The 16,569-nt window shown below is 34.8% G+C and overlaps 1 protein-coding gene across 2 annotated transcripts; it reads right to left on the reverse strand.

Annotated features, from left to right (window-relative positions):
- Window positions 1–8,617: 8,617 nt before the first annotated feature.
- Window positions 8,618–12,859, reverse strand: LOC135675485 (membrane-anchored ubiquitin-fold protein 3-like). Of its 2 annotated transcripts, none has more exons than XM_065185671.1 (3): window positions 12,314–12,859; window positions 11,318–11,482; window positions 8,618–8,911 (listed from the first exon to the last, which is right to left on the reverse strand). In XM_065185671.1, exons 1-3 carry the CDS (start codon window positions 12,441–12,443, stop codon window positions 8,856–8,858), a joined length of 351 nt encoding a protein of 116 aa, XP_065041743.1. In that variant the 5' UTR covers window positions 12,444–12,859; the 3' UTR covers window positions 8,618–8,855. The 2 variants fall into 2 exon arrangements, with proteins under 2 accessions (XP_065041743.1, XP_065041742.1); XM_065185670.1 differs by having other exon boundaries at window positions 11,318–11,488.
- Between the last annotated feature and the right edge of the window lie 3,710 nt (window positions 12,860–16,569).

Genomic DNA, 16,569 nt, shown 5'->3' on the forward strand with positions numbered 1-16,569 from the left:
TGTTGTGTTTTTCTTGGACTGCTCATTCAGTTCTGTTAATTCCCTGCTTTTCAGTTTTGTTTCTATCCTCTCTCTATATGTGTTTTCCACAAGGAACCAATATTCTTTACCATACATGCTATTCAATTATAGGCTTTTGGAATTGTTCCTCCGTACTGAAACATTAGCATTTTTGTGACAATGGAAAATTTGATTTGTTCTTCTTATTTTTTGTATTTCTTGGAGTTTTAAAGTATGACATTGTTATGGGCTTCAAACTAAATTGAACGGTGCAATTCTGCAGTTCTGTACTAGATGCCCTTAGTTCTGGAAGATGAAGGACTGAAGTAGGTGCAATGGCATTGATAGCACATCACACACAGGTTCTTAATGCTAAAACCCATGCTGCTAATTTCGTAGCCTTTACATCTCCTTTCATTTTTCTGCACTTTCTTCCTTTAGTTGCTGTCTATGTCATGTTTGCTAATATTCATAATCAATAGAAGACTATAATATAGTATTCTAAGGTTATGCTGTTTTTTTGTCAACCTTCAGGGTTCTTTTTCAACACATTCACTGAGTTGTAGTGCATCAAGTAGAAGGGCAAATGTGAGGTCCTCGTTTGTTCAGTTGCTGTATAAAACACGTGTTTGTGCCCCTGAAGCATCATTTCATTTTAGGTAAGACTTAAAAACGAATGTGTTCGAAAGGAATATGACCATTTTTACCATAGTTGTTATTGGCTTTAAAAAACAACAGAGGTAGTTTTTTAAGATAAAGGAATACATGCTATGGATTGTTAATTTTACTAAAGTAATTGTTACTTGTAGGCTTGTTTAATTTAATGTTGCCCAATATCACTATACCCCCTCTTTGCAGCTATGTATGATTGGATCTAGAATCAGGTTCAGAGTACTTTGCTTCCTGGATTTGCAGTGGTACATGTCCTGAATGCAGAAATTTGTTGTTTGGTTTCATTGCTATGGTTACCATGTTATCCAAAATGAATGGTCTAATCCACAAAACTCACCCCCGCAGTTTGAAGAAGGTTAACATGTTCAGTCTTACCTATACAAATAAAGAGGTCATTTCCATTGACTTTACAAACCTAAGTTTAGGACAAAAAGGCAAACTCATCATGGAGATAAGGCCAACCTTTGAAGGCATTTTTATTATAACATTTTTCCTCCCACTATTCAGTATCTTGTTGGGACATTTCTCACTATTCAGTATCTTGTTAGGACATTTCTTAAGCTTAAAAAATCTGGAATTTGAACATTGTCTCTGATTTTTATTCTGCTGTTAGTCTTACATTTACTTTGTTTGCTATAAATGGTGTAGATTGGTAATTGTCTTTGACTCTTTGTTTGGTTAAATATATTGCAGTGTTGTTGAAAATGTTTAGCTTATGATAAAACTTTTGGTGACTTTATGGTGAAAATTTGCAATCAACTGAATGAATGCATTCCTCTTGATGACATCGTTATACAGTATTGAATGTGGAAGAGTACTGCCAAAGTGATACTGACCTTTTGTTGCCTCCGTGTTATGATGACCAGTTGATTTTACAAACTTAGTCCATTATAGTTTGGCTGAATGATTTTGCAAGAGGCAAATCATATCTTACAAATGGGTATGGTATAAGATAACAGACATGATAGTATACCTTACATGCTGATATTGGCTGACATGGAGGCCTAACATTTTCAGAACCACATGAATAGATGTTGGTGGATTGCTTTTTATAATTTTTATTTTTTGGAACCTTTTTATGTGCTTATCTCTCATAAAATTGAATAAATAAGTTTTGATAGAAGGATTTTGTGGCACACATCTTTTTCAAATAATTGGTCTTAGTTAAGGAAAGTTGAGATTGAATTCCAAATACCATTCAGTCAGCTAACACTGCATGGTGCCTTATTTTCTTTTCGTTGAAGAATTTTGACTTCTTTTACTCTTTTGATCGGCTTAGTCAGTTAGTATTTGTTGATAAGATCTATTGCTATGTTTAGATTCCTTGGTCTTACCACTTCAATTGTAGATCCAACCTAACTCCATGAGGTTGACTACGTTGGGCAAATTTCATCATAAAAAACAGGTGATTAAATATATGTGTACTAGCCTTTGGCATATTATTTTTCATCGTAGTCTTTTGGAGGACAATAAAATGAATTTTTTGTCCATTTTTTATGAGTATGTGTTTCTTTAGTAGTTTGGTATCATGAAATTAATTTTTGGTACCCATGAAACAGTTTGTATTAAAGCATATTTTGGTTGTTCAAGGTGTTGGGCGCAGAGCCAACCTCGATTGAAGCTCCGGTCTGTCATCAATTTGATGTTGGGAGATGAGTAGGTTAGGTAGAAGATCCTACAAAACTAAATCAGAGGCATGCCCGACAAAAGTATTTCCAAAGTAGAGCTGGAGAAATGTAACAGTTGCTTTAAAGGGTTCAAAGGGGTGTTAGGTTACTTAGCATACCTAGGACATTTTATATAAAGCTTTGGTAATCATCAATATTAATTGGGAAGTTAATTTGTGGAATTATTAAGCGTTACTCGAACGTGGAGAGTTAACCGAACCATCGGGACATTTCCATTGGCATAGTCGTGCGAACTTGGTATATTATAGTTGTCCATTGTGTTGGGCCATGGAGCCAACCTTGATTCAAGCTTGGGTCTATTGTCAGTTTAATCTCGCTAGATGATTGGGTTCAATAGGGGCATATGCAAAATTTAGTCGGGGACATACCAAACAAAAGTCTTTAATGCTTAAGTTAGTAAATCTTGAGAAATGTAATGTAGGATTCAGAGGTTTCAAAGAGCACTACCTAGGGCTTTTTAATAAGGGTTTTGATTACCATCAAAATTAAGTGGTTTCGCTGGATTGTTGGGTGTTACTCGGATGTGAGGATTCACTCAAACCGTTAAGAGATATATGGCAGCTTCATGGCTGGATTTGACCATATTAGAGATACAGGGAGTTTCGTGGCTAGATTCGATCGTATTCGAGATAGAGAATAATTCATTATCATATTCCATTACATCGTTGATAAAGGATACTTTATGGTCATATTCGGACACGTTGGAGAAATGATGCTTCATGTCGAAGTCGATTGCATCGAGGGCTCGAGATGCATCTTGGCAACATAAGTGGTGGACACAGGCTTACTTCTATGGCCGAGGTCGTGGGTTTGCACAAGTGAGATGATAAGGCCATGGGTGATAGGGTGACTAGTTGACAAGACGGACACTGAGGGAAACCCACGAACGAGGCTGTCGGTATAGGCGAGGGGCCCTTGAGGGCAGGAGGAACGCCGAGGGCGCGATTGCACGAGGCAGGCAATGATACTATTGCACTTGGAGACGTAGGCAACACTACTATTGTCATCACTGATGTGGGCACCTAACTCTTCCTCAGACTCCACAGCCCGATATAGATTGAATCACATTTGGACTTCTTCCTTAGGTCTAGGAGATTGGGTTTATGATATGGTCCAAGCAGATGGACTCAATGTCGGATGATGAGGAGAAGCTAATGGATTAGTGGTAGTGGTGGTGGTGTTGGTGGGTGTGGAGGAAGTTGAGGAGGAGCTGGAAGTGGGAGTGAAGTTATAAAGACGGTAGTTGGTGACACTAAGGAGGAGGAATGTTAAGGGTGCGGTCGTGTGAGTCACATGATAGGTGTCGATAACGCCGCCCTCACATATGGTCCACGTAATTCAACATCGCACACAAGCCGCAGAGCCATGAGGAAGGGCGTGGGTCCAACATGGATATGCCATGTCCACCAAAATAAAAAGAAAAAATAAAAACAAACCTGTGTCAGACACATGTTCGATTGTATCATTGATGTATCCCTATTTGACATGGATGCACCCATCAAATTGGGGTGTCCGTGCTTCTTAGCCCAAAAGTCCCCAATACCCTCCATTGAGTTTGAGCATAGGAAACTCTTGTGAATCATTCATGCTTTGTCGAACTCCGTCACTATTTCTCAGGTGAGTGAATAGTTGGTAGCTCATCAATGCTAAGCTTAGTCTTGTATTATTCTGTTTTGGCTTGGGTGCTAGGCAAGTGGATTGGCGTCACTCGTGTCTTGTGTCGGAGTCATTAGATCAGCATCGCATGTTGGGGCCCAAGGCTAGCCTCAATACGCCTTGATAGTCTCGTTTTTTTATGTTGAGGGAGACGAATGTGTGAATGAGTATTGATGTCACAACTTGGGCCTGATGGGCTAAAGGGTCTATCAACTTTGTTTGGCCGAACCATTAGCCAAAATACTTAAATTGAAGTTGATAGTAGTATACTCATCAAAACCTTATAAACCAATCTTAGTTTTATCCACGTTCGATATGGGACTAATCGAGATACTATAATTTTTCCTGCTCAAGAGCTTCATATCTTCGTCAAGGCTCAACATGGCCCAAATCAAACTCTAGCATGATGTATGTGAGACATAGTTCAATGGTGACTCCATGCCGTGGCGGGTCCCCTGACTCCATCCACGAGTAGCCTTTTTCTACTTGAGCTCCTTCACTATGCTGAAATACTGCGTCGGTTCTAATACCAAATGCGACTCGGGTCTAATAAGTTAACTAGCCTATCAACTTCGTTTGACCCAAACCATTGGCAAGAATGCTTAAGTTAAAGTTGATAGTAGTACATTCAGTAGACCCTTATAAACTAATCTTAGCCTCATCAACTTCCAATATGAGATCAATCGCGGTGTTACAATTATTAAATTGTCATTATTTTGTAAGATCTTGTGAGTAGAATTACCTTGAGAAAACTTCTAGATAACCTGAATTATTCCTTTTTAATCAAATCTAATCTATAGCATACAGCAGTGTACTTGCTGGCAATAAACTTTCTTCAGTGAAACTTAATCTTGAGTGAGGTTAGTTGATTCCCACCATTGTGCAACATTAGTATTGGAGTTATTCATCACAACATTGATCTCTAATCTTCCTCCACTATATATTAGTTGTATCTGAGCTTCCTACTTTACAAAGCCACCATCTTTGATGCTAAACAAACAGGTGGCTGCAGTCTGTGGGCAAAGGCATCCATGGAAGCCACCTTCTTCATTTTAGTAGGTAAAAGCAGTTAACCTTACCTGTCTTCCCCACCCGATGAACAGCTTCCTTGAAGCTTCCTACAGTTTCTTGCACTCAGCTGATTGGACTCGGAAAATAAATATTTCATCTTATTTAATGTCAGTTTTCAGAATTATATACCCTCAGCAACCTTTTTTTTTTCTTTTCAAGGACATAAAACTGCTTTGTTGATAAATTTTGCTGTTAATCTCGAGTTTTGGCAAATTGAGAGCTATGTCATGATGTCTTTAGAACTAAATTTGGCACAACAGGATAAATTTCTAGCATGCTTCTTAACCCTAATGTTAGAAACCTAGTGGATTCAGGTACATGTTGCATGAAACTCCACACACTCATCAGGCTTGATTGAATTTTTATGAGACTCACATTGTGACATCCAAGTTGATGCTAATTTAATGATTTAGTTTGAGGAGTCATTACATCCAAATGCGAGCTTACTCAACGCACTTGATCAGTGTCATAGGAAACATATATATTATCATGATAGAGTATGAAAGCTTAGATTAGGTATATAAAACACTAAGTGATAGACAGAGTAGTATCAGCATGAATATGAATGTTAGCTAGATATATAATTCATGGTGTAGGATTCATGACAAAGGAGGTGAGTTGAACATTAAAAGTTCTCTTAGTTGCCCAATGAAGAAAAAGATGGCTTTTTCATTAAGTTCATGAACCTGAAACACTGGTCCAAAGTGTTTATTCATTTATTTTATGAGCCTTGAAGTATTTTTTTATTCATCATCTCGGCCCAGTCTGATAACTTATTAATTTGATGAGTATGAAACACTAATTCAAAGCACTTACATTCATATTAATGATAATAGACTTATTTAACAATCTGCCCCACTTAAGTTGAACATATTGAACTGTACACTCAGCCATCTTTTCTGGTTTGGGTACCTCATCATGCCCATTAATAAATCCCCCTTGATATGATTTGTCACAACTTGATCTGAGGAGATATCTTAATAACATTATGAATCTGAACTAAGTGCTTAGGCCAAAGTTAATAACGATAAACTTATGTAGCTCTGTATACCAATTTGATTGAGCTGTTGTATGTGATGTAGATCTAAACATGCGGCATCACATTCTTTTATCCTGCTATAAATGCTCCTCATCTTCATGGCTTCACCTAAACATCACTTGAAGTCCTCACAAGAACAGCCATGTCTTCTCTTGGAGCCAGCTATGCTTACATCCATGAACTGAGGAAACGCTGCAAGGAAATGGAGAGGAAGAAGACAGATGGTGGTGTGGCCACAGAGGAGAAGAGCTCCAAGGGAAGAGTTCATCCTAGTGACACCCCTTCACCAGTGTGTCGTGAAGAACGAGGTGAAGGTAATTGTTGGAGAAGCTCGGTCACCAAATAAATCCCCAAAAAAGAAAGATGATGAATTATTGGGTGTTGATGGGGGGCTTGTTTTACATTTAGACAATGCTATGTCCACATATATATATTTTGCCTTCCAATGTTCCAAGTCTCTTTAGTAGGGAAATGTGGGAGGAATAATCATCCAATTGTTTTCTTTTTCTCTACCTACGTACGACAGAAATAGATGTTGCTTTCATTATTAACATAGTTCAGGTTCATAGCCATATGGAAGTTTTTTTAAGGAATAATTTTCTTCTATCATATCAAATTGCACACGAGATACAATAATAACAACAAAACTATAGTCCCAATCAGCTACATGGATATTTTTGTTGCTGTTGAACTCTATGATTGTAAATTATACATAAAGATACTCCTACACAAACTCGAATATGAGATGTATCAATTGCCCAGCACCTACTATTTACGTCATGGTTTAATTAACATAACACGAGGACATCTCAATAAAGACAAACCATAGAGAAGTTATGATGGAAGTCAAAGAGCATATGTTCATAATTTTGGGTTCGTAGAAGGTTTATGATGGAAGCCATGTATCTCAAGTTAACTTTTTTGTGTGTTTACTAGGGTTTTACTACACATATAACGAAACTTTTCTGAATTCTCTCTCTCTCATATGTTTGTATAGTACTTTATTTTGGAATTCAGTCTCAAAACCTCCTAAAATTAGATATCATTCTTTCCATTGAATTGGCATGCTTGTTGATGATTAAGCCGAAGTTGGTAATATAGGAAGCTCTCACTTGTTTTATTGTCCTTTATATATATATATATATATATATATATATATATATATATATATATATATGATACATAACAATAACAACAATAGAACCGTAAGGGTCTAATACACTACTATCATCAAATCAATATTTTAAATATAAAAAATATATTTAACTAAATCAAGCTTGAGAATCGATAAATATTTATGAGATGAGATTTCCAACTCTCAAGTTTTAAGTGGGTTTATCACATCACCAACCCCTCTACTTAGATCGTTTTTTATAACTCTTAAGTATAACTATGTGCCTATTTCATTTTTCATGTGATGTTTGGTCTATTCTTCCATATTTTTCATAAACTTGATGTCAAGTGTTTTGAGCCAATCTAAATTAAATTGATTAATTTTTATCATCCATCGAATTGCAATAATGTTATTAAATTAAACCTAATATTGAACATGATAGGTGATTTAAATAGGAAATGATTGTAATAAAAAAAAAATAAAGGCCCATGTCAGTTAGACAATGTAAGAGTGAGTTTACTTACCATCAGTAAAATTATACAAACATTGAAGTTTTTCAAAAATATTTGAAGAATTAAGACATGTAATGATCCATGCAATGATTCTCTAAGAATTTTGGTTATTCAAAACCATATTTCTTAGAGTGAAAATAAAATTGACAATTAATTCATAAAGCAGTATCTTTTAGCTAACTATAACATTTTTAAAAAAGCATATTCCTAATGATGTCAGGATCTCTATAGTCTGAGACACCAAAAATTCTGCCATATTAGAAAAATCCAACTTCATCCTTTCCCAACTGTTCTACATCTTTAATTTCCACATGGAACCAAATTCTCTCTTCCACAAACATTAGATATATAGCTAAATCAATCTTAGCCCTAAAGGTGAGTATGAAGAGAGGCTTCTCTCTCTCCAAATCATGCACATGTTTGTAACTTGATTCATTCTTAGATATTTTTTATGAATGGCCAAGACATAGATAAGTATGAGTAAACAACCAAGTATAATTAACAAAGAAATAGAAGACATTAAGCCAATTTAGTAATATAAATATTATTATCAGAATTATACAACCTAAGTTATCAAACATTTCTTTTACCAAGTATTCATCATCAGTGGGAAAAGTGTTTTCTTTCTCTATCCATGATGAAGCCCATCATATTTGCATTAACAAAGAAATAAAAAAAAACAATAAACCTATCTATTATACAACCAAAGCAATCAAGCATTTCTATCACCAATTATTCATTATCAGTAGGAGAAGTTTTTTTTTTTCTCCATCCGTGATGAAGCACATCATACTTGCATTTTACTTTGTGGTTCCATAATTATTAACTCAAAACACTCAGAACACTTTCCTAGCAGAATCAACAATTAAAAGAATCATTCAACCCTATCGACAATACACCAAAGAAGCAACAAATGTTATTGTTCAGTTCTCATACAGAACCATGAGTAACTGCATGTTGCAATACCAACATCCTTGCACAATTAGTTCGAACACATTCGGTGGCGAAGAAAAACTTCTCCAGATGACGGTGAAATACTGAAGCTACTAATCAGTAAATTCACAGTTACTAACTGGAAAATTCCATCATATCATGGCCAATTGTCAGAGGATGGTGCAAGCACATCTGTTGGTCTTTGGGTCTTTAGCAAGTGGTCTTTCTGTATAGAAATTACAAGGTTAGTATGGTAGCAAAATAAAATTAAGTTTGTATGGTAGGATGACTATGTAAACAAGAAATGCACACATCTGTTCACATTTGAATCTCATTGCGTCATATAGAAAATGTACAAATTAATAACCCTAATTCAATGGAGATTTACTACTTGCATCGACAAAAGAAACCGTCACTCATTTGCACTATGTTATAAGGTATAGACCAATAACTCATGATTATTGTCCTAATATTAGAACCACAAATGCAATTTTACCAGCATCAAATTGTATTCCTAATTTCCTATCACTTAAATGCAGATAATTAGGCCCTAAGTTTGAGCATGTGCTATGGTTTAATTAACGATGACTCAAAGAACCATCTTTCTTGGTTCAATCTTTTCCAAGATAAATCACAATTTATAATGTTTTTACAGGATGATAAAACCAAAACGCATGAACTTATCTTCCATAACTTGTATTAACACTAAAAGGCATAAAATATGTGCAGCGAGAACTAAAAAACAAATGTGAAAGCAATAACATCAGAGTCTGCCAATGGGACATCAACCATGTGCGACATCAACCCAAAATCAAATTTCTAAAGTGATGATATAAATTAATAAAAACAGTGCAATGAACTTGCATAACTGCATCATGTATGTAAGATTATTTGTACTTAGGCCACACAGGATTGACTGTTTGCACTTACAAACTTGCATAATGTACACAAAGGTATCTTTCAGGTTAAATTAGAATCTCCTTTCCAGATATGTTAAATACAAATTCAAGTTAAACTAGGAGTATGGTTGGATGTATTGACACATGGTATGTTCTCATGCCAACCAGTATGAGTCTGGCTGCAGGGGAGGGTAGAATTGAGAGAGAGAGAGAGAGGAGGAGGACGTAACAGTGACCCAAAGGAAAAGGCAGCAGCAACAAACAGAAAGGATGAGGCGGCAGAGGAAGTGGATGACGATACTGCAGAGGAGGAAGAGGAGGAGAAAGAAAATAAGAGGAGCAGAGGTGAAGGCAAAGTGAATGGAGAAGGCAAAGAGGAGAGAGAGAGAGAGAGAGAGATAGAAGAGAAAAACAACTGTCTCATCCTTATAAAAACAGAAAAAATTTAAAAAGTACCAGTGTTAGGCAGTAGGCTTACTCCCACATACGTATCAATACCAATTAGTTTATCATTGGGTAAGCTAGTATGATGACCTTACTGGGTGGTCAGCTTCGTTTTGCCCCAGACCAGAAGAAATTGTTCATATACTGGATGGCTACGGAATGATAAATACAGGTCCAGCCGGTACAGTTGAAATTTTAAACCTTGACAACAAGTACATACATATACAATATATTCTTGATGTATACCTCATCATACAAAAGAATGTATCAGATGATCACGTCCATTAAAATCCATAATAGAATGTTACATTATCTCAAAAATATTCTTTTAATTCCTTTGTTTCATTTTATCATTATCAACAATCTCCAGAAAATAGATGGCAACTGGCAGGTAGTCATGGTTCTGTTAGAATTGTAAGCATGTTGCAAGGAAGATGGAGTAATGCAAGGTGCAAAAAATCAAAGTGCCTGAAATTTATACTAAATAAAAGAGGGACCAAAAAGATGGAGTAATGCAAGAAACGAAAACATGTAAAGAAAATTTTAAAAGAAAAAAAGAAAACATGCAGCAACTCATTTCCTCCACTTGGTCGATGCAATTCTAGATCATTTTCACCCCAAGTCTCCTAACAAGAAATGAAACAATGACATGGGCTACAACTAAATATATCCATTTTCGACTTGCCTGAGGGCCTGACCAGCTTCAAAACTGAACCAACACAGTCCAACTGAGCTAAGTGGTGCATGAACCATTTGAGGACTCAAAGTCCTTGAGACAGCCCAAGATAGTGTTTCAGACATTGAAAGGCACACAGAGACCTCTCAGATCAAGAAAGGTATTTAGGCAGTTGCCTGCTCTTAAGGAAACACAGATTCAATTGACACGATATCATTTTGAATCAATATTCTGTAAAATATAGAAGAAATACTATATCTAAACTCCAAAATGCACCCTGTAAGAAAATTAATTCATAATGTCATGCAACTGAATCCTATGTGCTGTTTGACACCAATCGGTATTATGTTAATACATAAGACATGCTAAATCTATTCCACTTTTTCAAACACTAGGAAGATCATAACTGCTTGAAAAGTTTGACTAAAAGTAGCTTTTAAATGTTTCAATGTGGAGCATTAGGGCATAACAAATGCAAAAAAGAAATTCACTTAAGAATATAATTGGAAAAGAATTAGTTCATTTGGCAATAGAAACTATATAAACAAAAAGTAGTTTGAACTTTGAACATATGAACAAACATAAAAGAAAAAGCAGGAATCACAGAAAATACCATTATTTTTGTCAAGCATGGGAGGCCGCACTACAACATGCATAGTGATAACACCACCAGGAAGTTCACAAACTGGTACCCTAGACTCAGTAATTGTCCAGGTGTTCTCCAAAATCTTTCCAGCATTTATGAGCTTGACATCATTTATGGTTTTTGGAGCAATTTCTGTACCTAAGTAAACAAATGAGTTCAGCCCCCAAAACAATACATAAATGAAGGGAAAAAAATTTCAAATCCAAAGGGCTATATGATTTAAATATTTAAAAAAAATTAAAAATAATGATGTTGTAGATAGTGGCATTTATCATAAATAATTAAAGTGAGAAGGCTCTTCTTTCCAAATAAACATATATGATTCAAAAACAATTTACTTTTAGTCAGCATTAATTCTAAACTTAAGTTACGGAGACAAGCATTAGAAACCAAAGATTTGAAACTAGGTGGTGGTACTAAGACCGAAAATGTGAAATTTTATTTTAACAGCGGTTAGAGAAAAATTGAGGGTGTAGGTAAGATAGATGAAAGAGAAAAAATTTATGTATAGTGAATCTCCCATCCATTCACTTAGTTGTTTATAAGGTAAGATAGATGTAAAAGGTATCCTCTTCGATTTATTTTTAGTTGTTTACAACATTGTTATTTCCAATTGCTGTTCCCACTCCAAGCACGAAGCAAATTATTTCTTCTCCCGTTTTTTTCAATAGCAATGTCAAAGCCTCTATGTCACACCTCCTAAGCAACCACAATTACCTCTATGCCTTTTTCAAGAAATTACAGGCTTTGACAAAGAAAAAACTTGCAACAAATTATAGTCAATCAAGACATGCACCCAAGTGGTATATGCAATTAGGATCTGTGTAATTAAAGGTTTTAATCAAATTCACCACTGACAAAAGCATAATTAGGACTTGGCAGAATTCATCTAGATAATCAAAGAAATAAAACGCGAGGAGAAGACAAGCAATGTGAGCGGCCAAAAGGCCATCGAGGTCTCACCCTGGGGCCATCGAGCAAGTATAGCTTCTTTGAGAGAGGCGACGGTGGTCGAAGGATCGTACTTGTTCGGCCCGATGTCGGTGCCGTCAAACAGCCTAAACTTGAGCTCAATCAAATCATCTCCTGCCATCGCCAGGCCTTCAAGAAACAGTTACTATCGCCCAAACAATCCACGAATCAGGACCAATTCAGCTTTTGCGGCACCGATCAATCCAAACTGCCAAGCAAGAGCGAATCAGCCGAGAAATCACGTGGGCCTCAATTCCTCCAGCAACCAGAATTCCCAGGATTAGCAGGTAAAAACCCCTCTCTGCCGGCCGTAGAGAATCTTGCAAATTCCGGATCCAATACGAAGAATCACGGCTGACTCCCGCCCTACATGATCAGTTTTCATATCAAAATTGGGTCTCGGAGGATTCAAACAAGCCAAGAGGCAATCTAGATCCTCTTAGCGTTGCTGAAATTGCTCGAGGAGTGGAAGAGGCGAGTCCAAAAGAAGGGAAAAAGACGCTTCTTTTGCTTTCCAAAGCACACCCTCCTCCTCGGCCCTTTGCTTTATTATATGACTAAGCCAAAAAAGCCACTGGGAATATATCTTATTAGCTTCGATCAACCCAACGGTCTTTCTACCACCATAAATTTAGAGTAGTACGCGACAATCAATTATTATTCTCAAAAAAAAATCTTAGTAAACTAATTTTTATTCAAACAAAAAATTTCAATTATTTTTCATAAAATGACAGCAATCTTTTTTTTTACAAAAAAAAACTATATTATTAATCTTTGCTTAAAAATACATAAAATACTAAATACAAAACAAAATATATCAACAAATTCCTCGAGCAGGAATCTTCTAAAACATCCCTTTAAAACATATGACAAGGTCTCAAATAAAGTAAATCACAAATAAAATATCAATCCAATCATGCCACATGTCAACATCAAAATCTGGAATCACTTGAGGTAGCCTAATCGGATCTGAATCAGTTCACATTGGTGGGCTAAACCAGCTTGAATTGGCCGGAAATCGTCTGAAACTGTCCTGGACCGATTGCAACTGATTGATTTGGAAGCCACAAAGGGTCCGAGCGTTGGGCCGCCCGAATCGACTGTAACGACTCCAGTTGGGCTTCAAGGCGTCTTCTGCCCAGCTAGCCGTGAGCAGGGCCCAAGCCGTAAGCCCACGAGCCGCTGGGTCTCAAGGGCCATGGGCCCTGCGTCACACAAGGCAGCACCTGGGTGGGCTTGTCGGTTGGGCTCGCTTGATTCGATCGAGCCAACTGGTCTAACTCGAGTTAGACAACAGGCTGAATGGTTTTGAATTCGACCTAATTTGAATCTCTCTTTTCTTTTATCATTAATTTACAACCAATTGATTGCAAAATTTGAAACATGTAACATCACATGGAAAAATAAGATTAAGTATCAAAAATCATATTACTAATAATAGTTTGATCTTAACGACTTATTTATTTGAACATGAATTATAAATACAAATATGTAAATATCAAATATCTGAGTTTTAAAACAACATCATGGAAATTTACTTACAAATCATAAATCTAAATTATGTACAAATATCATCTTTTTAGTTCTAAAATCACCAATGCTAAAATTCTAAAAAGAATGGAAAATAATTGTATCATGATCGGACCATTTTTGTAAATCAAAACTTTAAAATTAAAAAGAAATAATTAAAGGAGAGCGAAGGACCTATCTCTTTGACGATCTTCTTGTTGATCAAAAACCTTAAGTCGTCGTTGATCAACATGAGGATATAACCATCAATTAATAGGAGAAGCAAGGCGGGTTTCCTACTCAAGCGATGAAACCAATCATGGCATCTTTGGAATTTTAATTAGTTAATTAATTTAATTTTATCCTTGATTGAATTATCTTAGGAATCAACATTCTCTCTTTAGTTATATGCAAATAAGTTGTACATTGCATTGCATGGTGACATTCCTTAAGAAAATTTTATATCTAAATTTGATTTACCTAAATGAAATTTACGTAAATCAAATTGCCCTATGATATACGCTTTATGGTATTTGCAACTAAGGGTATAGATTTTCTATGCTCCCTTCTTTCCAAAATTTGGATTAGTTGCTGACAATATCTCTCAACTATATTATAAGCTCATTTGATTGTTAATTTACTCTTCTGTCCAAATCTCATCACTCATCTTATCAAATATATTTTACAAAAGATGTGATCTCAAACTTCTTCAAATTCCATGTCCCTTCTTCAATTTGTGCAGCTTTTCTTCCCATTACAAAGAGATAATGTCAATATATCTTTGTAATAATCATAATATAAAAAGTTTCACTCTCGAACGACATCCTAATACACAAACAATATACATTTTCACATATAAGATACTTCGGAAGAGGTCATCCATATGTTACACTGATAATTACTTTTGTAGGCAAATTCAATAATGTACATATGCTTATCTCAACTACCAACTAAATTTCAGTGATAAACTCTTAAAAGATCCTTCAAAATTTTAATTATTTTTAAATTTTATTATTTGTTTTAGAATGAAATTATACTAAATTTTAATTGAGTACACAATATGAACCGAATATTTTTTATTAGAAATAAAACTAACAAGAACTCTATAGTCTCTCTTATACATGATTATGTTAGTTTGTTTGATGAATAATTCTTGTTAACAAAACAAAATATGTAAACTTATTAAAATTACTAACAATCACCTACATATTATCATCTTCTTTCTATATTTTAAATAACCCTGATACAAAATATATAGTGATGTACTCCCAGTTTCATTTAGAAAGTTATATATTCTATAATTTGTCATTATGTACTTATTGCTATAACTTTCATTTATTAGCAAAACAATCATTTGAAGATAAACTTTGCTATATTTCTCTTCATACCTAACCACTGGTATCCCTAATACAAAATTTGATACATCTTGATACTTTCTATATGAATGACAAATCACAAATATATATCTCTCTAAATGATTTTGGGTAAATAACTCTCTTTGGATTTTTGTTGCTTCTATGCCTATTTTAACCATCTACTTTAATACCTCTACGTTCTTAAGAAGTTCTTATCTGACTAATCGAAATATAAATTGTACCTCTCACTCATGACTTCCACCATCGTGTTGAAAAGGCATATGTCAACTTTGTACTTTGTTATATTCGTAGAAGTAAAATTTGCTCCGTCTAACCTTGTCTATTGATTACATCAAGTTTCTACGAGTGAATATAAGTTCTAAAAAAATCTACCATCCAATAGCTGTGATCATACCTTTATACAATTAAGTGTTTTACTTGACTTGCTAATATGCACTTGGAAAATATATCCTTATGGTATTTTCCCTCATTTGCTTATGTTTATAGCTTTAATGCTATGTAAATTCAATATATCACTTACCTTTATAGTATCATAAGATTTATTTCTTGAGTTATAGCACTTTTTAATATTGTGTTGATTACCGAAACAAAGCTCAAAGTAGCTCCAACCATTTCTCCAAATTATTAAATTGTTCAGTGCAAACAAGTTTTTTTAGAGAACACAAGTTAAGAATTTGTCAAATTTTCTAGGTAATCAATCTCTTTCTTACAAGATACTTTATAGGAATATATCAATCTTCTTTTCTACCACATATAAAATTTTATTTTAATAAATATATTTTTAATAAATTTTTTATTTCAAACTTAAATATTATTTTTTCTTCAACCAATACAATATAGAACAAATGAGAGAAAAAGACCTTCATTTCTAGTTTATCATTATTTAAATATCAATCTAATTTAGGCATATGAGATAAACAGTGATTTTTTTATTTGAATAGGAGAAAAACACATGATTCAAATTATTATTATTATTATTATTATTATTATTACATATTATTTGCCACCAGTCTTGTAATGTCTTGGGGGGGGAGATGCATTTGGACTCTCTCCTTTCATATTTGTCTTCTTTTTCTCTGATTCTTTCTTTTTGTAATTATTTTTCTTCTATATTTCTTTCTCTTTAATATATTTTTTTTCCTAGCTTGTTTTTGGTTTACGTGAGAGGTCTTCCCATACAACATTCACCGAAGAGCCCTTTGATGTCATTCTACAAAAGATTGTTAGGTTTGGAAATTGAGATGAACATGTTCTTGCAAAACTTTATAGAAGTTTTAATTTAGACTACACTTAGTCCTTGAAAATTCATGTGCATGTTTACCATCAATACCTTTTAATTGGTACCCATCTGATATGTCTGTT

The sequence above is a fragment of the Musa acuminata genome, chromosome BXJ1-6 (genome assembly GCF_036884655.1).
Source record: "Musa acuminata AAA Group cultivar baxijiao chromosome BXJ1-6, Cavendish_Baxijiao_AAA, whole genome shotgun sequence".
Classification (NCBI taxonomy): domain Eukaryota; kingdom Viridiplantae; phylum Streptophyta; class Magnoliopsida; order Zingiberales; family Musaceae; genus Musa; species Musa acuminata.